The sequence below is a fragment of the Pelodiscus sinensis genome, chromosome 6 (assembly GCF_049634645.1).
Source record: "Pelodiscus sinensis isolate JC-2024 chromosome 6, ASM4963464v1, whole genome shotgun sequence".
In the NCBI taxonomy this organism is placed as follows: domain Eukaryota; kingdom Metazoa; phylum Chordata; order Testudines; family Trionychidae; genus Pelodiscus; species Pelodiscus sinensis.
This window is the reverse complement of record NC_134716.1, coordinates 109,225,799-109,249,699: the sequence shown is the minus strand read 5'-3', so window position 1 is coordinate 109,249,699 and position 23,901 is coordinate 109,225,799. Positions and strand designations below refer to the sequence as shown.

The following is a 23,901-nucleotide window of genomic DNA, read 5'->3' as shown; positions in this document are numbered from 1 at the left end:
ACCAAACGACTGTGGGATTTAACTCAGAAAAGTGCTTTGGATATGCTCAGCAGGAAAGTTGCTAAGCAAAACAAAGTTGGACTGTATGAGGAGATGTGCACTGCTTATCTCAAGTGCTGTCATCCTTGCCTAGATAATAACATTTAACAATGAAATGTTTTTAAAGATATTATGAAAACCTGCTGTCTCCCAAAAATTGTCCTATAGGAGACAACAATCATCTCTACTGATTTGCAGATAAGAAAGTTACTAGCTGAGAGTGACCATAAGTGGAGTTAGGAATTTTGCTCGGCCAAACAGAATTTAAGGATTATTTTATAGGTATGTGGGGCAAATTCATTTCTGGGGCAACTCTGCTGACCTCCTGGATGAATTTCACCCTTTGGTTATTTTCAGTGTTCCACAGCAGCTAGTTGCCAAATATGGCAGCTGGGCTGGCTGGTTGCCAAAGGCTTTTCTTTCACTGCAGAGCTAACGCAGGTTCCTTTATGGGTGTTGTCCCTAATCTAGCTCCTGTCTACACGCAAAACCTCTCAGTTGTGTGTGGTGGTGCTTTATACCTCAGCTACCTGGTCTGTTCTGGGGCACAGGCTAAAAATCAAGTGCTGCTTACACTCTGGGAATGGGGTGGTGTTCAGTGGTCAGGCGGGAAAGCTATTCCCAAGGAGTCCCAGAACAAGCGCAGATGCTGATAGGGCTCTGAAGCTCAGATGTCCAGCAGAGGTTCTGAGGGACCCTCACCAAAGACACTCTTTATGCTTTATTGGGCCCTTCGTACTTTTATTCTTTGCTTTAAATTAAAGTATTGGCACTTCCCTAATCAATTCATGTGTAGCTTGCAGGTGTGCCAGCTGTTTACCCAAGGGATCTCCAGAGCCAAAAGGATGAGTTGCCCCAGCTTGAGCTAAATAATAAGGCTCTGTGAGAGGAGGTCTGTAACTGAGCCCCAGCTTTAATGGACTAAGCATAAGAGTGACTCATAACACACACTGATTAGTGGGTTTTACAAGCTCCATTTCTTGACCCTGTGATCTCTCTTGGGCTATGTCTACACTCGCGGCTTCTTGCACGAGTAATATGCAAATGAGGCAAAGTGTGGAATATCGGTGAGCCTCACTTGCATACCTAATGAGCCACCATTTTTTTCAGAAGAGGCTCTTGCACAAGAAGGAGTGTCTACACTGCCCCTTCTTACAGAAGAAAAACCCTCTTGCGCAATGCCATTCTTCCTGAAAAGTAATAGGTGTAATGGCATTGTGCAAGAGGGTTTTTCTTGCGCAAGAAGGGGCAGTGTAGGTGCTCCTTCTTGCGCAAGAGCCTCTTTTGAAAAAAATGATGGCTCATTAGGTATGCAAATGAGGCTCAGCGATATTCCACGCTTAGCCTCATTTGCATATTAGTCACGCAAGAAGCCGTGCGTGTAGACATAGCCATAGTGTGTAAGCCGGGTCATGCTACCATTTGGCTAGGATGCATAAAAGAACCATCTAAATGCTCATGAAGCAACAGCAGTAACACTGTAAAATGAAATTCTTCTCTTTATGTGGGTATAAAACCAATGCCCCAGCACATTTTTGGGGCTACATGCTGCCAAAGATGCCATTTTTAGACTCAGAGATAGAACAAAGTCTTGTCTGCTTGCGATCATTAACATTTTCCAAGCACTTTTGGCAGGAGGGTTCTAGGTGTCTTAGAACTAATGTCTCTATATATTAAACTAGAAAGTAAAATTCTGTCAATCTCAAGTTTCACCTGGACTAAGCAGCTGTGTAGCATTTATAAGCACTGTTGAAAAGCATGGAATGCTTTACCCCATTGACGGCCACATCTGAGTGATGGATTAATTAATTTCCCCTTGATAGTTTTATTTCAGTTTGTGGCCTGGAGGTTACTTTGGCTCTTTCAGGATCCCAACTGCTATATAAATGCCACTCATTATAGTCATTACAATGACCAATTCTTCAGTTTATGTTCTGAACAGACAGGAATCAATATGTGTAACTGCAAAGGATTGACATGAATAGAATATAAAAACGTCTTCTGTTGCTCGGGTAAAATGAAATGACCTGTACTGTCAACAAGCCTGTTTATTAAGTAATTTATTAAGTAAAAAAATTCACATATCTGCAAAGCCAGCATACACACATGCCTCCCCAATGAGTCAGCTGGAACTGAGACACATGCACTAAACATGTCAAGTAATTGAGTCCCGGGTCTAGCTCATTATCTTTTATATCTCCGAGCCAGAAACTGCCTATCGTACACATTGTTGCCAAACCATGTGTTTTTAATGTTGACTGTTGTACTCTTAGGGATTAACTACACTTATTGACCTAATTCATATTTCACTTTCTGGATGGACTGGGATACTTGTCTAAAATGACCGTGGCTTTCTCCATCCATAATTCAAAATCCAAGCTTTTTTCACAACCTGCCATTTTCTTTGGGGGATGGTGTGTGCGTAAAGATTTGTGTGGATAGATTTTTAGGGAATGGCGGTGCTAGAAACAGGGTCCTCCCACCATCAGTGTTTCATGTTACATATTGTAGCTCTGAGGAGTTCCTATGAAAACTGTAGGAGTTGACTTTGACCGGGCTATGTGTAACACTGATTTCTAATAAAGATGTTTATATATGTCTGGGTGAGCAGACGTGCATGAGGTACAATCTTGCACTGATTCCAAGCACTGGATTTCTGACTGGATATATTTTAATACATTTGCATGCTAGACATCCTTAGTCTAGTTCATCAGCTTGCTTGCCCCAGTTTCACTGGAACTATCTTGAATGCTGATAGTTCAGGGTTAGCACAACTTTGCAGTCAGGAAGAATGTTGCACTAGTACATCATGATAACATCAAACCCCACTGGAGAAACCATTCAAGATGGCATCTCTATCTTGATCCCAATTTTTTGGCTCTGCCATCTGTGATACATTCAACTAGAGGCGGAGGCATTAACAGCAACCTAGATAGTCAGGGCTTCTGCTAGAAATCTTTGTTTCCTGTTTGCTTACCTTTCCTTCCATGCATGGCTGCCTTATTTTTGTGTAATTCTAAGTCCAGAAAGTCACTACTGATCAGCCAGCATGGTTTGCCATAGACAAGACTTAATCACTAATGGAAATAAGCACACAAGCTTAAGTGTTTGCATACCCCCCAAATCTGAAATCAGGATACTTCGTAAGGATTTGATGTGAGGTTTTGCCACTGGAAACATATACCTGGGTAATCAGCCTATTCAGAGAGACCTATTTCCTGTAAATAATTGCACAAAGTAGCACTTAGTCAAAGGACTTGTCATTTTCTTTCTTCTTTTTTCCCAACAAGAATTGCTATCTGTTGTCACTAAATTAATATTACCTTAGATGAGAGTTGGTTGGAAAATGGAATTTCTATGGGAAACTGAAACAATTTAAAACTTGCTGTTCTGCATCGGAAAGAAAAGCTAAAATTTCCAACTTTCCCACAACAGAACTGCCTAAAATTTTCCTTCTAAACCATCAACATATTTTGTTCCAATAATGTCAAATTACACAATAGCAATAATACATTAAAATTATAATATTCTAATATGAAAGTTTACAGAAAATAAAATTAAATAGAAAAGCCCAAATGAATTTTTTTACCTTACCAAAATGTAAGGAGAAAGTAAAAATGAATCACTAAGACCTCCTTCCACCAACATGTAGTTGAAATGGACATGTTTCTGCAAATATTTCACTTTTCACAAAACCACATTTGTACTGGTTATCCATGTTCAAAGTTCTGTGCAGGCTTGAGCCCTAAATGTTGTGTATTTAGAAGGAATTATGGGGGAAGAGGAGAAATGATGCAGTTCATCAATAGAGCTGGGTTCAAACCCTTATAAGGGTTTCAACTGGATTTCATGATCTTATCCTAGTCCCTGTTGGCCATCTGTCCATATCCCAAAGCTACCACTGATTCTGATATGATGAGCAATCTGTTCAGACCAGGTTGGTGGAATAGCTGCCACTGCCATTCATACATGATTTAAAACCCTTTAACAATACATTTCATGAACACAAGCCTGACCTGTATGATGATTCATCAACACTAGTATGTTTAAAGTTAAGAAGAACTGTGGATATATTTAGTGTCCAATTTATGCTTTTAAAATGTATCACGTAAAGAGGTGAGTGACAAAACATTTGTACCTTTTGCTTTAGCTGTAAAACCGTCTGCTTTATCTGGTGAAATTCCTTACAAGAAGCACAACATGTTCCTGCTTTCACGATGTTGTCAGACTTCTCAGAAAGCCCGGCTAAAATTAAAACAATTTCCAATATATTTTAAAAAGGCAGAAAATCCAAGAAAAGAAATCAATTCAGTAATTATAAAAGCTACTGTGCCACAGAACAGCCTTTGAGGTTTTTATAGTACCCTATAGTGTGAAAGGAAAAGAGGCTCATGCCATTGCCATAACTTTGCAATTATGAATCACGATGTAAGGCAAAGCAATTTCACAGGGGTGGTGTAGGCCACATTTTAAAGGCAGCTGTTTCCAGTTAACAGTCCTTAATGTCTTTTTTCCTCTTTTATATTTGAAAATGTTTACACTTGTACGTTTATCTATGCATTGACACTAGACCAGCCCCACAGATCTGAAATGATTTACAATTCCCTCCAAAGCCACTTTTCATACACTGTAAATTACAATCAAATCCCATGCAACATGACACTCTTATTCAATTTGCACAAAACTGTTCTTCATCAACACTGACTATTCTGCTGTGCAATGGAATTGCAAGAGTGAACAAGGCTGGGATTGGGACTTTTACTAAAGGTTACAGCCAAGTTAGAGGAAAAGTCACTATAATTGTTAGGTATGTTGGACTGAATCTGTTGTGGAATTTGAAGAATAACCTGAAAATAAACATTGCAACCTTATTTTTGTTGGCTTCACACAGAGCTAATCACTTTAGCTTCACAAACAAACAAATATCCTTGTAATAGTTGTCCCACACGTGTAATGATCATTCACAAGAGCCAAAAGTAGGGCTCAAACTCTGGACCTTCAGAATCATGGAACAGACTTCCACTACTTGAAATAATGGAGGAACTCTAATAGTAATATCTGGCTGTTTGTCTCTAAACACACGCACAATAGAAGATTTACCTGGCATTGGTCAGGTCCTTAACTCAAATAATTTTTGTTTTACTATCTCAAGTATATAGTAGATATGCGGCAAGTTTTTGCCAGCAGATGGCTCCCTAATTCACAAAATAAGATCCCCGTTGCTCAGGTCCTTAACTGAATTATTTTTTGTTTTTCTTCATTTAAATCATTGCTCTGGGGATGAGAGGTTCAGTATGCATGCTTCCCCAGGGAGAGAGGACTACTCCAGCCCTCTCTCACTGCAACAGCTTGCAGCCAGGTAAGAAGCATCTGTCCAGGGCTGCTGCAGCTCCAGCAGGCACAGCTGGGGGAAGGGTGCATGTCCCCTGGCTAGGGCAGGTGCAGGTTCATCTGCCCCCTGTGCTCTCCAGCCAGAGTGAGGAATGCAGCAAACTATGTACTTCCCCCTGGGTCCCTGATGAAGGGGAACAGCCAGCAATATCCCCATATGAATAGGGAGGAGAGGGAGGAACTTCAGCCCTCTCTTCTGCCCTCCCTAAAAGGTACCTGGTGAGTGGGAGGACACCTCCAGCCAGCCCCTTTCATCTACCTGCTGATTCTATCTCTTTTCTGTGTGGTTTTCTGAGAAGCAATGCCATTCCAGGCACATCCCATTTTCCTGACCCAACCCTGACCTTTCAGTTATGATGAGAGAAAGCTGCATACCAAATTTGGTCATCGCAGCTCTTACCATTTAGGAGTTCTTGAACAGACAGAGAAACAGACTCATGCACAGACACACTTTCTCAAATACATAGCATATCTACTGGGTCCAATGTAGAAAAATTCACATTATTCCCCTTTGTTCAAATTTCATTCCGTTCTTCTGCAATTCTTAAGGACACAATCCTGTCACAAAAGATTCTGTGACTTTCTGGGACCTCCACGACTTCCTCTGGGCCAAGGCTGGAGCAGCAGCCCTGAAAGCAGCTGACTCATGGCCTGGCTTGGGCTACTGAACAACTGACCAGTGGACACTCACATACTTATCAAGTGGCTCATCTAACAATCACTATAGTCAATAGGAATGTTTACACTGATTGCAGTGAGCATTGGAACTTACCTCAAATTCTCGTTTGAATTTTAGTCAGTCTTTTTGGGCCTGAAATACCAGACTCTGTTGTGAGCTTTTCATTGTACAGTGCTAAGAGTTTACAAACTGATAATTTGATCCTGTATAACACAGGCCATAAAATTCACACAGTATCTCCTACACTGAGTCCAATAATATGTGCTTAGCTAAAGCCTATCTTTGAGAAACACACCTAGTTTTGGTCTGCAGACATCAAGAGAAGGTGACTTCATCATCTCCCTTGGTATTTTTTCCATTTTACTGTCAGAAATTTGTTCCTGAGTTCCAATTTTAATGTGTCTAATTTTAATGCCCAGCCATTGGTTCTTGTTATGCTTTTCTCTGCTAGATTAAAGAGCCCTTCAATACCCAACGTTTTGCCCCTGTGAAGGTACTTATACACAGAAATCAAGTCACTTCTTGATTTTCTTTTTTTGATCAGCTAAACAGTTTGCATTCTTAAAACTTTCCCAGTAAGGCATTTTTCTCCAGACCTCAAATTCTGTATCCTCTCCCAATTTTTGAACATCTTTTAAAAAATGTGAATATTTTGGCGCTTGCATTTCTAAACAAAAGCAGGCATTACAGAGGCATGCATCTTTGTTAAAATAAAATGCATAATTAGGCTTGTTTGCTTTCAAATGTCAGCAAAAATGTTGATTTGGAACCAGTATTAAACCAAAGTCCCTTTCAATTTTTATTTTATCCCAATGAGTTCACCCCATCACCCCAGATGATTGGAATGTGTTGAGAAATATTGCTGAAAGCAACAGTCATAGAGGGAAAAAATGCCAGATTTCTTGGCTGTCTTTAAACCCTATTCAATCCCATTGGAATCAGTGGGATTGAGTGGCATGTAAGAAACACTGAATTTACTCCTAGTTCTAATATATAATTCAGTTCATCTGATGTGGAGCAAAGGCCAGTGCATCAACAAAACATGGTTATAATAGTTGACTGCAACCATCAGTGGTCAAATAGTTGGACGGGACCATGCTGCAGAGAATTGTGTGAATCCAATTAGATCCATTATTTTCTGTGGACATCAGAATACAGCCTAATGCCCTGTTGAGAACAAGGATAAGATATCCCCCTACATCTGCTTCCCAGCTTGTGCAAGGCAGGATTCCCCTAACTTTCACTGAGGGAGGTGAGCTTCTGACCATGAAAATGATCATCTATCACTGCCTTCTTTATACACCATCTAACCCCTGATGTCAGATCCAGAATGGTTCCATTTCTGAACAGAACCAGAATCCATTTGGGTCACTGGTCAGGGATGCAATGAGACAGTTATCATTGGTCTAGATGCTGCATTCAGGCGGAGGAAGTCTTGGTGAGCCCCTGAGCTCACCAACACTTCAGCTGGATGTTTAAACAAATTGTTTTCATTGTATAAAACCTGAATGTGGGGGCTAAATTACTTGACAGAGTCCCTTTGAACCTGTCCCATCTTACAGGGCCTCCGACAGTACAAACAATTAAATCCAGCTCACATGATGTTTTGTTGGCCTTATTTGGAGCCTTTTACCTAGTTACTGGTGAGCCCTGCAGCTGCTATTGATAAGAAAACTGCTTGGAGAGGCAGTATGTTTCCTTAGCATATGCTTGAAGTCATGAGCTTGCTTATGCTGGAAGAGAGAGAGAGAGATACTGCCAGGAGGAGATCTCTACAGGGAGCTGTTCTGAATGCATTCTTTGCACAGAGATTGTTTAGCTTATCATCTGTGTTGTATTATCTGAGCTCAGGCTGCCGAGAAGGTTTCATTTGTGCTCTTCTGAGCGTGTAACTGTGTTTACTCTGCAATAGGAAAAATGATTATTGAAGCATCAAGGATGCTGCTCATTTTAGTGCCCAATGCACAAATCCACAACATGTTTAATCCAAGCCACTTACAGTAGGATAGGGCCAAAGAGTGTAATTCTTCTGGCATTACAGAGTAAACACATTATTATTAACTCTCCGGGTCAGGTATGTTATATCTGGAATTAGAGTGAAAGGTCAGATAGTTGAATGTTTTTATGTTGTCTCAGATAAAATATTATCAGAAAATCTACCTCAGTGTTCCAGCGACCAGTATAATAATGTGATCCTACAGTTGCTCTCTATCATATTATTACAACTTAGATGTGTTGCTGTTTTATAATAGTGCAGGAACTTACATTTACCACAAGGTGGCACATAATTTATAGATCTCAAAGTCTAGGTCTGCTGCTGAAAATCCTGTTCTGCATACTGACCAGTAATTGGCTGGCTAGTGTACGTAATAAACAATAGTTTGGGTCCAGTTCTGCTCTCATTTACATCTGAAATCTGTGAAATTATTCTCTGTGTAAAAAAGCAGAAAGTAGCTCTCAGATTCTGTATGCTGACTTTCCAACTGCTGCTGGTAATTGTTCGAGTGATGGAGTCCTATGCCACACAGAAACATGGATTATAATGAAAAGAAAATTGTGTTACAAACTGCTGTTTCCAGACAGTTAACAAATGCCTAGACTATTTTGAACAGTCAGAAATCCTGAATGCTAGCAGCATTCCTCTGTCAGAAAGTTTGAACTACAGAGAAAATGTTAATTATGAAAATATTTGCAAGGGGATTAGTTACAACACACATGTTTTGTTAACGACATCTTTAGAAATAAAAATTTAAAATATCTGAAAGCTACAAAGACCAAGCACTGGTTACTGGGGTACGCTAACTTCATATTTTCAAAGGGACAAATATAAGTAACAAAATGTTTGTGCCTATTATCCAGCTGCAGTTTGGAAGAGTCAGCGGTATAAAATGTACTTTCAGTCATAAATAGGTGAACCAAACATAACCTATTATTCATCAAAAGATGTTTGCACTTTCTTTCCTCTGTTACTAATGGTATATATGTGTGTTTAATTTAAACTACCCCAAACTTTATTATTTTAAAAGCACTGGAGATGACCAACATTTAATATTCGTCTTATATTTGGCACACATTTATACTTAATACAGTTATTCAAATTAAACAAAACAAAAAAGTTCAACATTTTATATTTATTGGATCAAATGCCAATCTCTGTTACAACAGTGCCATTAAATTAACTTCAGTTCCATGGAATTAAAAAACTCAAGAGTTGCAGATGGAATGTGGCTTGCTGATTTAGATTTTTTTTAAATATAAATTGAATCTCCAGGTTTGATGTAGGTGTGTGCCTGAAAGTTAAAAAGTTCTAATATTGGGCCATATGCTAATCTCATTGGCATCATTGTAAATACAGACTAAATATACTTAAGCAATTTTGGATTTAAATAAATCAGAATCTGGCTCATTTTCCTCTAAGTGAGATCCCACACTGGACCAACTTTTATTCTACGTTTCTATATTTAAATTGGATTTGGCTTATTATTAGTGTGTTAGTTGCAAGTATTTTATGTGCATCAGAAAAAGTGGTATAACTTAAGTAATAAGAGCAAGTTCCATTATTCAATCACTCTAACCCTCGAGGGAAAATATTTTCCACATCCTTTAAAATATTAGCTTTTCACTTGCATTCCTCTCACATGCAGACATGACAGTTCATTTAGTGCTAATTACAGGGAGAAGGTGCTTCCAGAATAAGTCCTGGGAACTCAAGAATACAGTATGTCAGGGGCAGTAAAAGGTTAGGTTCACATGATTTTTTTACATTGTTATACAATGGCCTAGCTGATGAGAAACTTGATTTGCTGTGAATGTAAAATATTTGTATGAACATTATATCAAGACCACCTGAATGAGGAATGCATATCTAACTGTTTGGATCGCATCTTGAGACAATACCTGATTAACTCCTCACATGGTTAAAGGAGAGGAAATCACCAAGAGAGTCTCCTACTGGGGTTTTCTTTCCAAATATCCCATTAGTCAGAGGGTGGTGTGTTTTGCTCTCCTGCAGAACAGACAATGAGATGCTGGTCCCAAAACACTGCTGAGCCCCTGAGTTGATCAATGGGAGGCCAGAGCCATGCATGTGAGATTTCTAGAAAATGACTGTCCCCAAGAGCACCATGGACAGAGGACTATAGAATGATGGTACAGTCTTTAGATACCTCACTTGCTTTTTAGTAATCGAAGTCAATTGACTGAATTCAGTTCTGTTACACCAGTGCACCTGAATTTGGCATTGGATGCAGTACATTTCCATAGCTCCTTCTCTATGGTGGGTCAGTTGTAGTAGGCTGTCTTTGCCCCACGATACTAGTGCATGCCAGTACATACCTTTGTCTCCTTTGGTGCAAGTCCTCCCATCATCTTCCCGGATATAACCTTCATGACATTCACATCTGTAACTGCCCATGGTGTTGACACAGATTTGGGAGCAGAGAGTCTCATTGCTTGTGGCACACTCATCGATGTCTGAAGTCAAACATATGTTGAGAATCCCCCCAAAATCACAGAGGTTCAGAGATCAAATAAGATAGTTTCCTTAAGGGTTCCATTATCATAAGAGCTTCTGAATGGATGGTCAAATAGCTACAGAACTTCAGGGAGCCTACAGCTTCACACCAATTGCATTATAATTGTTAACATGCATGGCCCTTTACCCATGACAACCACTTGACAGGCTTTTGAATCAAAACTTGACCCTGCAAACCTTGTCTCACATAAGTACTCACCCATGCAAGATGGTGCTACTGAGTCAGAGGGGGGTGGTATAAGTTCCTGAATATAAGAACCTCAGAGGCTTCCTTTCATAGGTAAACATAATTTATGTGGTTTTCAGTTTAAGGCAAGATTCATGCCCCTATTCTATTGCCAAAGACCTTGAATGCTGCTTGGAGACTGCAAGGGGAGGTATTAACAAGGTGGGGTGGGGGGGGGGGGGAGGGAACTTGTACAGCTCTTTAATAGCATAGTCATTCAAAAAAGAATGAAGGAAAATAAGAGGAAAGGATCTAGCACTATTCAACTTCCTTGAAACCAACTTCTAAAGTAACTTGAAATTCTTCAAGAAGTAGGACACATCCTTAACCAAAGATAAATGTGACATGTTCTTCATAACCCACCTAGGCAGTAGGGTTTCTCTCTGTTTCTATGTCTCTCCCGGTCATAGCGGTAGCCAGGATAACATGTACAAAGGACTCGTCCAAAGTTGTCTGTGCATTGCTGTTCACATGGAGCCTCTGCACACACATCATAGTCTAAAGAGAGAAAAGTGTGCTTAAGGGAAACATTGGTAGCAGGCCCATGAGTGTATACAACAACCATATGATTTCATATTGTATCTCATCTTATTATAGTGTTCATTAACAAAGTCCTGCTACATTATCACAGCAAATGGAAGAAACAAGTGACATTATCACATAATGTAACTAATGTTCTATTGTTGAGTTATTATTCTAAGTCACACCTCTTCTATAGGACTAATAATTTAAGAAAGGGGCACTTTTTTCTTTGTGTCTGTATACCACTTTGTACAATGACAGTACCTGCACAAATGAGGCTCCTAGATGCTTCAGAAAATAATTTAAAATGCTGCTTTGTTTACCCAGAATTAGTAATTATTCTCAGGGAAATATTTGTTTCATAAAAGTAATTTCCTTCTCCCCCCTCTTCTACCCAAATTCATATGTGACAGAAACAACAACTGCTGTGTAATATAATATACAATCGTTTCCAGATAATTCTGTGACTAACATATTGAGAAAACATTTCAGAAAGCAGTTAGTTAAAATGAACACAAAACCCAACCCTAATTCACGAAGCAAAGAGCACATGGTAAATAAGGTGTCACTCTTTCTAATAATATAAATGTACAGATTGGAATCCGATGCTAACCATCTTGCCAGAGTACAGTGGAGTTTTCAGCTTGGACTAGCTGGCCGATTTAGGGAAGGTATAGGCTAAAGACCAAGTGAAGCTTTCATTCAGGCTGGTAACCATTCTCTTTGCTAAATCACACTAGTGATGCTAGTCAGCCAGTTTCTTCCCACAATGCCCCCCAGAAGCCCAGAACCACATACACGTTCCCCCCACAATTCCCTGGGAAAGTATCACAAAGCAGCCCATCTTAGCATAGCACTGTGATCTATGGGATATCCTCCCAGAAGTCCCAGTGACATATTCAGGTTAGTGCAGTACCAGAGTAATTCAAGTAGGTCTTTAGAGTCTGGATGCTAACACCTAGTGAGGCTAACCCGGGTGCCCAAGTTAAGTCTGCAGTAAAGACATTTTCTCACAGTGAAGGTTCATTAACTGGAGAAGAAGGGGAAACCGAGGCAGTGGCAGGGCCCGAAGCAAGTCTGGATAAACACTTCTTGCTATTAGAGTTTATATAAAAATTCATGACAGTGTTGCCTTATATAATTAAAAAAAACTTCTGAACATTTAATTCAGAGTTTATAAAAGGGGCAGTCCACCACTCTTAACCTTTTAAAACACTATTTTAAATTGTTGTATTATTTTGGCACCTAGGAGCTGTAATCTTGATCCAGGAACCCAATGTGTCAGGCACTGTACAAACACAGAACAAATAAAGACAGTCCCTGGACCCAAAACCAAAGAAAATCTGAAACTAAGTTAAATCTAAATGTTTTTGTCAACCTTCTGACAATCTTTGCTTATACACCATGCTTTCGAAATTGTTATTGATTGATTATTGAAGAAATATTTTGATTCACATTAGTAGCTAGCAGCCATCTTGTGCAATGCTGAATTTTCCAAAAGATCAAATGTAATAAAAAATTACTGATTGGGGGTCATAAAGGTTAAGCCTTACCATACTTTTGGGCTTAACTGCAATTTTCCCCTACTCCTGGTCTTCCTTGAGGGCAACCTCTTAAGGTCTTAGGCTTTGTGTGTCTACACAGCAAATTAACTATGTGAGGTTCTACACAGAGATTCCATTATTTCGAAATAATTTTGAAATAACGGACGGCTTATTCCAACTTCCACAAACCTCATCTATGAAGAATAGCTATTTTGGCATAGGAGTTATGTCAAAATAAGGCGTGTATAGATGTTCCACTTCTGCTATTTCGAAATAGCCCCTCGCCAGGGCCATTCTAAATTATTCCTCCTGGGGCTCTAAATCGAGGTAGCATGTCTACATTAGGGAAGCCTGCCTTGGACTAATTTTGAGGCTTCCTTGCAGTGTAGATGTGCTATTTCAAAATAAGCTATTTTGGAATAACTATTCTGGAATAGCTTATTCTGAAATAAATCTGCAGTGTAGACGTAGCCTTTCAGTCATCACTTGTGTCAGACAGAGCTGCACCTCACTGTGATTTACCCAGCTGGTACGACCAAAGTCCAGCCCCTGTGGTTAACCTCGGTTCAGAGGCTACTGCATTGTACACCAGTTGCCAGCCAGCCTTCATAAACCAAAATATTTTTATTCTTAAGGTAAAATCATTATGGAAAAAAAAACACATTCAAATCAATGAAAGTTCCTATATACATGGTAAAAGCTTACGAGAAGCCATCCATCAATCTGATGGGGTCCCGGTAAGCCAAATTCCTTCCAATGCTACAAAAAAAGGTGGGGAGACCTCCGCTCCCCAGAGGATCCTGTCTGCTTGCTGAATCGAAGGAAGGCCTTGTGCCGTCCAAGCTCATCTTTTGTTTCATAGTCTCTGGAAAAATCCAGCTAGAACCTGCATGCCAGGAGGTCGGGGGAGGGGGAAGAAGCTCCCCTATACAGGGGATAATCCCAAAATGTTTGATACAGGATACCAGTACATGTGCTTTGCTCTAGACTGAACCCAGAGAAGGAAGAGAGAATGGAATTGTTAGCCAGGAGTAGTAAGACAGAGAGGCAATTTGGAAAAAAGATGAGATAGTGGTTTGAGAAAGCAGGGTGGAAGGAGAGGTCAGAGGGGCAACTGTTGTAATAAGAACAGCATTTAGCGCTCAGTCCAAAACAATTTTCTAAATATCAATATCTCCAATTCTACAGATGGGGAAATCGAGGCACAAAGCCATTGGGAAAGTTATTACATACAGAACCCACTGTTGTACCACTGGACTGCACTGCCTTTTACCTGTATGTGTGTGAATTAGCAGATAAAACAGGGAAGGGAGAATGAAATGGAAGAAAGGAGGCTAGGAGATCTATGACAATGCCATTCCCTTATAGAGGAGAGACGGTTTAAAATGCACTTGCCATAGGAAAAGAACCAGGTCTTTGTGATGCAGACAGAATAGAGTAGATAGGGCAGGTCCCAAGTTCTTCCTTGTACTTACTGCTAATTGCACAGGAAGATGGTACTACAATTGCTTTCTTGGGGTTGTGATTTGTCAGTAATGGCTAAAAGGCAAAAATGTACTTTGGTGAAGAAACTAACAGCCTGAGACATTATGTGCCTGGGATAAGATATGCATTTCAAACACACTCCTACTGCCAAGCTTATGATGAAATGTGTGCGGGAAGTGGTTACATTTTAATAGAGTAAGTTAAAAGAGTGTTTCTCTGAATCACAGAGTTTTTAGTTTATATGCCACGAGCTCAAACACTTTCAGCTGTTTCGGCTGTTCTTCTGGTCTGTGAAATTAAAGGTGAAACTCCGGTCAGGGTGACAGTGGGCTAACAGAGGATACAAAGAGAGCCGAACAGAAACCACAGACAGCAAAAAAAAAAAAAAAAATTCATTTGAAAAAAGAAAGTTTGTTAAGGTCCGGAGCCCAGAGAGAACTTCCCAAAAGCCAATGGAGTCATAATTAAGAGCTACTTTCATATTCACCTCAATCTGAATAGGTCAAAACTAGAAGTACCAATTCTCTTTTGTTGTGGCATTTTTGTTATCCATACCCCTGTCTCTTCTCCTAAGGTCTCTGTGCTGTTTGTGAATAATCACTATAGATATTTTACTGTATTTGAAAAGAGCCCTAGTTCTTTTCATTCTACATGGTCTCAGTGTCTCTACATTCGACAAAACAAAAAATTTCCTCACTCCAACACCATGTTACTACTCAGTCTCAGTCTCTCACACTGTAGCTCACCAGTCCTCCATAAGCTCCCTACAGCCTCACAAAACCAAAGCCCAAAATGTAAACTATGAGCATAAGCCAACTAAGATGAACTGATCTCATTCAAATGGTCCCACTGTTGTAACAACTCTGCTCCATCTTCTGCTGGAAGCACTTTGAATTTCTCACCACACTGGCAGCACGAGGAACAATAAGAGGTGTCTGTAGTTTGTCACAAAAGGTTGCTATCTGACAACAAGGAGCTCACTCACCAGGGGGCAGTAAGATCTGCAGTTGGCAGGAACTTGTTGGCAAAAATTTACAACCCAAAGAACAAGCAGTTCCCGGGTTCTGAAGAATGACATTACTCTGCCTCTTTTCACTTCAAAATGTTTACATCTCATACTATGAAAACTCACTGACCAACTCCACGGTCCCTGCTTGGCATGGTCCTTGTACAGCACCGTCCTTGTCCTTGGCACTGTCCTTGTTGCCCACTACAGGCTTTTTATTTTCAGCTTAAAGAGCTTGCCTACAGCAAGAGGATTTTGCAGCTCTGCAATCAATCTTAGCTCTGCAAATATGGCATGATCCTGCACCAGGGAAGCCTATGAGAGGAAAATACATCTTATGTGAAGCTCTCTGGGGAATAACTGGTTTAGAAACTGATCCAAAGCCTTACTGAACCCACTGGTGGCTCCCATTGATGTCAACAGCCTTTAGATATCTCCCTTAAATTTCATGCCTCTCAGCCAGTAGCACTATGTGTTGTGTCCATGAGCTACAGCATCACTTGCACACGTCTCATTTTTTTTTTCTTATAGATGATCCAGCTGTTCCAAGATCTTTCAACTCAGGAGACCCAAACACTGTATTTTCAAAATACGATTTAGCATCACAGGCTATTGCCTGTAAGAGAACACTGCAGGCTGAGCTATACACAATAACCCACACTGCCTTTAAGGACAGGGTAATGTCTAAAGTTGCAGCAAACTCGTGAAGTCATTCTGCCGCTCTACTCTGCACTAGTTAGGCCTCAGCTGGAGTACTGTGTCCAGTTCTGGGCGCCACATTTCAAGAAAGATGTGGAGAAATTGGAAAGGGTACAGAGAAGAGCGACAAGAATGATTAAAGGTCTAGAGAACATGACCTATGAAGCCAGGCTTCATGAACTGGGCTTGTTTAGTTTGGAAAAAAGAAGATTAAGGGGGGACATGATAGCGGTTTTCAAATATCTAAAAGGGTGTCACAAGGAGGAAGGCGAAAATTTGTTCCTCTTGGTTTCTGAGGACAGGACAAGGAGTAATGGGCTTAAAGTGCAGCAGGGGAGGTTTAGATTGGACATTAGGAAAAAATTCCTAACTGTCAGGGTGGTCAAATATTGGAATAAATTGCCAAGGGAGGTGGTGGAATCTCCCTCTCTGGAGATATTTAAGAACAGGTTAGATAGACATCTGTCAGGGATGGTGTAGACGGAGCTTGATCCTGCCTTGAAGGCGGGGGGCTGGACTCGATGACCTCTCGAGGTCCCTTCCAGTCCTATTATTCTATGATTCTAACCCAGGGTTGCACCAACCTTGGGAAGACACCTCCCTCAGGAAACAGCCTCTCCCAACTTCCCCACTGCTATTGTTGGGAAGAGCAGGAATAATTAGCTGCTGGCCTATCTGAACAGGCTAATTCTCCTGGGTGTAATGGCTCTCCACACACATTCAAGGGAAGAATATGGCCCTGTGTATCCACTAATTCATATCACAAGATCTATGCAACCAGATGTATGGAGGGAGAGCCAAGACCTGGCACCCTAGCTAAAATATTTTGCAGAAACAGAATTTTATTGTATTGCTATTTCTGGTAACAAATTCCACACAGAGACACAAGGGATAACCAAGCATATGGTTAACTAAATATCTTCTCCCAACTTAACAGCACAAAAGTCAGAACAAATGAGAAATTGCTAATGGCACTGGGATGTGAATAGTAAGAACAATGAAATCACATACCTTCGGGGATGCATTGTCCAAGAACAAATTTATAACCCTTACAGCATTTTTTCCTGAAAGACAAAAATAGAATAAAATAAAAATGCTGTTTAAAAGAGATGCTAACTTTAGAAATAAGTTTTAAAGGGCTTGAAAGTTATATTTGAGAAACAATCTCAAAAATACATTTAAAAAGTTATTAATCCAAAAGAATGATTAATACTGGAGATTTCTATTCCTGGGTAAAGAAGGAGATTTGAAATGATCCATACTAGCACAAATGGTACATGGTAACCTTTAGAAAGAAAGGCCTTTTTCCTTCCTTGGTGCATCAAGATCTCTCAATGGAAAAGCCCCCAAAAGTGCTGAGTATCCTATCCCACTGCCTCAGGGCTTGTCAGGGCTTTCTGTGGCTCCTATTTGAGCTGAATGACTGCACTTTTTAAAGGGGAGAGTTTGGAGACAGGTGGGGGAGTTTCACAATTAAAATGGGCAGTGGATACAGAAGTTTGGATGAAATGATGTTTGTTGAAAAAGACTTGACACTATTTACTAAAGGAAGAGTATTCTGGATCTTTATTCTATCAACTCTATGGCAGGGTCCTTAGCCAAGACTCTCAAAAGTGACTAGAGATTATTGGTGCCTACTGGAGACACTTTAAAAAGGCCTGAGTTTTCGAAAGCAATGAGCACCCCGCATCTGAAAATCAGCGCTCTAACATTGGGCACCCAAACACTAAACAATTCAAAATTATTATCCCCTTTTGAAAATCATGCACAGCTTATGCCTGTTAGAATGTGCATGACACACTTTTGGAGCTATATGTATAAACAGCCATGATCATAACTTTCATGATATGCCACAGAGCGTTTCCATGCATCTGTCACTCTAAGATAAACCAAATGACGGGCTTATAACTCAGCTAGTCATGCACACACGATTAAACGCTATAATTCATTTCCCACATTTCAAAGGACTCTGAAAAGCTGAGCAATTAAATAAATGAGATATTTTAACTACAGTGAGATTAATAGGGCACTTAGAATGGTCTAGAGATGGGAACAATTAAATATTAACACTTCTATGTGGTCTGAAATTTCTTAAGCCGTTCAGAACATGAGAAAGTTCTGTTGTAGGGAAAACATGTGTTTCTTATAAGCTAGTGTGAAATCATATTTAAACATATGGCGTTATTTCACTGTTTCTATTTTGCATGGCACAACTATAACAAAGCCTCCGAGTTTCTTGATAACATTTCTAAATACACACTAATGCATACAGTCTTTTTCGAGTGATATTAAGTACAGAGGCTAGATGACCTTACAAAAGGTTTTATTGCTTGTGTATTGCCAACATTGCTTGCCTAGAAGTAACCTGTCATTTAACCTCCTGTGAAATTAAATTTAAATTAAGTGACTTAATCTGGTTTTTGAAAGCTTGTGGATGTTAGAGATATGGACTCTAGAGTGTTCTGCAGATGTGCTGAAGTAAAGTGTCTGGTAAGCTAAGTAGTAATCACTCTTCTGTTTTGCCCCTTACTTGTATAATTGACCCAGGAGAATGCTAAGGCAACGGAAGTCAATGACACAAATGTATCCCCTACGTGACCCAGAGTTCATCACAACGTATCATTATGTTGCATTTAAAACAACTATCAGTTGCAATTTACCATTTAAAACAAACAGAATATTAATCCAAACTATGTAAAAACAAACTTTGGCGGCACATTTTATACTTTCAAAGATTAGCCAAAATATAAATTAAATTTAATGACGGTTGGACGGCTGCAGAGGAAGCTTTGCCTTGTTATGCAAACACTGGTCCTCATTAGACTGCACTACAAACGCTGCTGTGAAGTTTTATCTTCAAGATAAACAAATGAAGGAGGAAAGAGTTCAAAGGTACAACAGGGAGGCTCTTCAGATGCTTCGAGCTATGTAGACAGCCTTCCAACTGTACAATCATTTCCTTTCCCTTTCAGGATAGGGCAAGACTGATCGCACAGTTTTCTTGAAGGCAGTATAGGCATATACCAGTGAAGAAACCAGGTGGTAGGGTAGAGAATTTAATAAACTACTCGCATGCTGACAGCTATGCACATGCTTTGTTGGATCAGAACCAGAATGCTCAGAATCTTTCAGAAATGGGTCATCCTATATCAAAAGTTATGGGTTTTCTTTCAACCTAAACTATGTGAGTCTGAAGTTAACATTTCTTTCCTTCTGGATTGTTGTATTAGCATTTCCCTGCTCCGTTCAAACTCCTTTCCACCCCAACATGGAGCTGATGCTCAAAACTCTCATTGACTGTGAAGTCCATAAAAAATTTCACAATAGTTAGGCTGCTGGTGTACTGAGACCCTCATCAATCATGCTGACCAATATTGTCTTGCTGTTTCCTTGTACTTTCCCATCTTTCTATCTCTCTTGTGTGATACTTGTATTGGAAGCACCTTGGAGCAGGGACTATCTTTGTTCTGTGTTTGTACAGCACCTACCACAGGGTCCCAGTCCTTGACTAGGGCTCCAGGTGTTTTGGGAATACAAATACATAATAATGAGGGGACAGTGACTCTTCATGTCACTGGAGGTAACAGAGGTTCCCCTACATAAGAAACATTGTGACAATGGACTAGACCTAAAATCTATCTAATCCATATCCCCAGCAGTGTCCGGTTCCAGAACTTCTAAGGAAAATGCAAAAACTCCATGACAAGCAGATGTGGAACAATTTGCCCTCTTTATAGGTCACATCCTGATCACCAGTAATTAGAGACTGGTTTATGCCATGAAGCATGAGATTTAGTATTTTTTTCAGGAGGTCTGTTGTCATTAATTATAATTAGTCTGGGAATTCTTGGCATTCAGATAAATAGCCAATCCCTTTTTGAATCTTGTTAGATTCTTGGCCTTAATGACACAGTGAGGCAATGAGTTCCACAGCTTATAAAAAAGTATCTTTTTATTTCGCTTCTGAATTTCTCACCATTTAATTGTACTAACTGTCCCTGTAATCTTGTTTACGGGATGAGGAGAACAGGTGTTCCTGATCCCCCTCTTCAAGATTATCCCTGCTCCTCTTCACGGTAGCTTTAAGTACCATATGGGGAAATGACACAAAAGAGACCCAACCAGGCCCCAGAAACTGCATTATCTCCCCATACAATCCACTAGCAGTAAATTCCAATTCAGAATATAGACTTATGTTCTTGATGCCAACTCCTTTTTTTGATACATGACTTTTCTAAATAGTAAACATGAATTTGACATGATTTTGCAAGGGGTTCTGACAGGTTAGGGTAAATACACAGAAAATACAACACCGTGGTACTTGCTTCCCAGAACATCATATTATATCTATAAGTCTAAGTAACACAGCCTGGGATATATTCTTGGTGACCTTTACATTCTTTAGGCCAACTACATTCCTGAAAATCAATTTATCAAAATGACTGACAACTACGTTTATTATTAACAGAGGTACTTTAATGGGAAAACTTACTTTTAGAACCCAGCTAGCATTTCTAATCAAGATTACATAATTATGATCTAATTATAGATAATGAGAGGCAAACAGGCTGCTACTAATCTTTTTAAGCATGGAACAATTTTCTTCATTACTATTGCTAGGCAGCTGAATATTTAAGTATGAATCAAATACACCGGATAATATTTAGCTGCCCCAAAATGTGAAACCCTACTGGATCTTCTGTGAAATTAGCTTGGTTCATTATAAGTTTGATTTCTAAATGGGTAACATTTTAGCACAATTGACTTTCACATTATGTAACAGGGTTGTTTACTGATGACAAAGTCTTATAGCAATGGTTTCCCACAGTTCCCAGGTTTCCATGAGCTCAATCGTGTAGTTCATTCAGGAAAAGTTCTGTTTTAAATAGGAGTTTATCCTGAGTGAAAACTGCAGAATATGTCCTCATTTCCCAAAAGTCAGGCCCCTGAAGTGTTATAAGAGTCCCAGTATCAGGTAAGTGTCATAGTTCTACAGCTGTTAGCATTCTATAACATTCTGACTGAAAGTATGTACATAGCCTTAGATGGACACTATATTCATTCATTTCTAGGTATCCATCATTAATGTAGCTAGAGACCATATCTCATAGAGAATGTTAGAAATTAGTATTTTTCTTGACAAAACATTCTGATGAAAACAAAAAGCATTTTCATCAAAATGCAGTGGCAAGCTTTGCCTTTTTTTGAAAAGACTGGAAAAATTTTCAACCAAAAACTGCCAAAAATCAAAACACTTTTGGTTTTCAGGGGAAAATGTTATCATTTGGGGTTTTACAGTGAAAAATCTAAATTTTCAAGGATATATTCCATGAACATTTTCTTTAATCAAAAACGCAATTTTTCATTGAAAATCATCAGCAGAAAATAGACTTAGTCAAAGAATATCATAATATGAACTCATGAAACCTGTGCAATGTCTCATAGATCAGAGGTTCAGCAAGGTTTCCTAAGTGAATCTATTGTGCTTAGTAGCACAAAGGAGCCTTTGTAATATGGGCATAGAAGGGATATTTACTGCGACTGTCCTAAGTGCTTCTTTGATCTTCCTGAATTCCAGAAATATGCAAGACTCTAAACATAACATAAAATATTAACTTCCAAATAATTTATCAATTATAAAGACAAACTGGAGTAGAATAGAGAATAAAAGGTGCTACAAAAACCCTTGTTTTTTTTTTAAAAAATCGACTATATATTTGAGAGTTTGTTTGTGTGTCCTGTCTGTGTGTGTCTGTTTGTTGAAGAGCTCCTCAATTATAAGAGCTAGGACCACCGTATTTGGTATGCAGCTTCCTTTTATCATAACATAAAAAGCATGGTAAGTGTTTGGTTGTACTAGGAAAATGGGAGGTACCCAAAATGGGGCTGCTTCTCATAAAACCACACAGAAAAGAGACAGACACCAGGCAGGTAAAAGGAGCTGTCTGGGGGCACCCCTCCACCCAGGACTGTCCCAGTCCTAAGCCTCCCACTCCCCAGGTGTCCTTTAGGCAGGATAAAGGGACCAAAGTCCCCCCTCCCCACAATGCAAACGGGGCCATTGCTGTTCCCTTTCGTCAGGGAGCAAGGGGAAGTGCACAGTTTACTACATTCCTCACTCTGACTGGGAAGCACGAAGGGCAGATGAACCTGCAACTACCCCAGCCAGGGACATGCATCTCTCCCCCAGCTGTGTCCACTGTAGCTGCAATGACTGTACAGAGGCACTTTTCAGCTGGCCCCAAGCTGCTGCAGTGAGAAAGGCCTGGGGGTAGTTAAGTATAAAATCCAAATGAGCTCCTGCACTGTCTGCCATGGACTGTCTGCCATCTGTAGTGCAGGGGTGGCTCAGTAACCCCGTGGCTGTGGATATCTAGATGTCACATACATGGAAGAGTCATGCCGTTTTGGACAACATTATCTGAAACTGAAAGAAGATACTTTGTTTTTATTTGGGGTATATACCAAACTCATGAGTAACAGTGAATGGTGTCCCTGTAGAGCAGGGCTACTCAACTTTGGAAGCCCCGTGGGCCACAAAGATAGTCACAGCACATACCGAGGGACGCAACTGAAGTGTGGTTGCATATACATGCAAATATATATGCAAATAGCTTATTTCACACTGACCGGCATGAATACAAAGATTAAGGCAAGACTACACAACACACAGGCCCCATGTAAGTCAGTTCGGCTGATATTAATAAAATGCAATATTTACCCAATTTCTACCCATATGACAGCACTTTTAATGAGCAATGATAGTCCAGGAATTTAACTACTAAAACACATATCAACAGAAGACCATTATATTGACTACTTTTTTGTTTTGGCTCCCACTTACAGGCCATGTGTTGAGCCCTGCGTAAACCCAAACCGCACCGTGGGCCACAAACAAATGGGCCACTGGCTGCATGTGGCTCATGGGCCGCATGTTGAGTAGCCCTGCTGTAGAAAGTAGTTCAGTATCATAAGGTTTACTATGGTTGCGAGGCTAAGTCCTCTTTTTCAGCTATCTGAAGAAATAAATGCAGCCAAAGCAGCATTTACTCTCATGGACATCTCATGGGACTCCTCTCTCTCTTCCTCTGCATATTCCTTTCACTGGCCAAGTCTCAACTGACATTGGCAGTGAATGGAAAGATTCCCCGTGAATTCAGTGGGTATTGAATTGAGCCTATAATCATTAGAATGACATGAGCTGGGACCACATCACATTAAGGCAGTTTCCCTCTGCTGAAGAAGTCTTTCCATTAATTTCAATAAGATTGAATAACATAAGGAGCAGCAGGTGCCTGATATTATCTAAAGCAGGGGTAGTCAATTAATTTTGTTAAGGTCCAAATTTCATGGTTGAGGAATAGTCAAGGTCCAGACTCCAGAGAATATAATAAAATCTAATAAATAAATAAATAAATTTGGGATCTGTTCAAAAACATCTGGTGGTCCATATTTGGCTTGCGGTCCACTTATTGACTATCCTGGATCTAAAGAATCTGCCTGGTGCCAGGGACCTCAAAATATATACTGTGTTCACACTAACTCATTGACTAGTTTATTGCAAAGCAAAATTAGAATGATGACTAAGTAAAATGAGGAAGATCCCAAGGAAATTCAAGAAGTTAGAAATCTAAGGGTCAGCTGATGTAGCAAAGGACTTGATTTTTTGAAAGTAAGATTTCCACTAAAGAGTATGAATGAAGGTTCTGGCTCTGACCAGCAATTGCATTTAATAATACAATCAAGTTATGTCTTACTGTTTTCTCTTTAAAACAA

At 39.8% G+C, this 23,901-nt stretch overlaps 1 protein-coding gene across 3 annotated transcripts in view; it reads right to left on the bottom strand.

Annotated features, from left to right (window-relative positions):
* Positions 1-23,901, bottom strand: part of CCBE1 (collagen and calcium binding EGF domains 1) — a 189,283-nt gene that overhangs the window by 13,976 nt on the left and 151,406 nt on the right. For all 3 annotated transcript variants that reach the window (XM_075932601.1, XM_075932600.1, XM_014570203.3), the window contains 4 exons: positions 17,137-17,189; positions 11,233-11,367; positions 10,445-10,582; positions 4,178-4,284 (listed from right to left, as the gene is read on the bottom strand). In XM_075932601.1, coding sequence (XP_075788716.1) covers positions 4,178-4,284; positions 10,445-10,582; positions 11,233-11,367; positions 17,137-17,189 — 433 coding nt within the window. The remainder of the gene's footprint in view (positions 1-4,177; positions 4,285-10,444; positions 10,583-11,232; positions 11,368-17,136; positions 17,190-23,901) is intronic.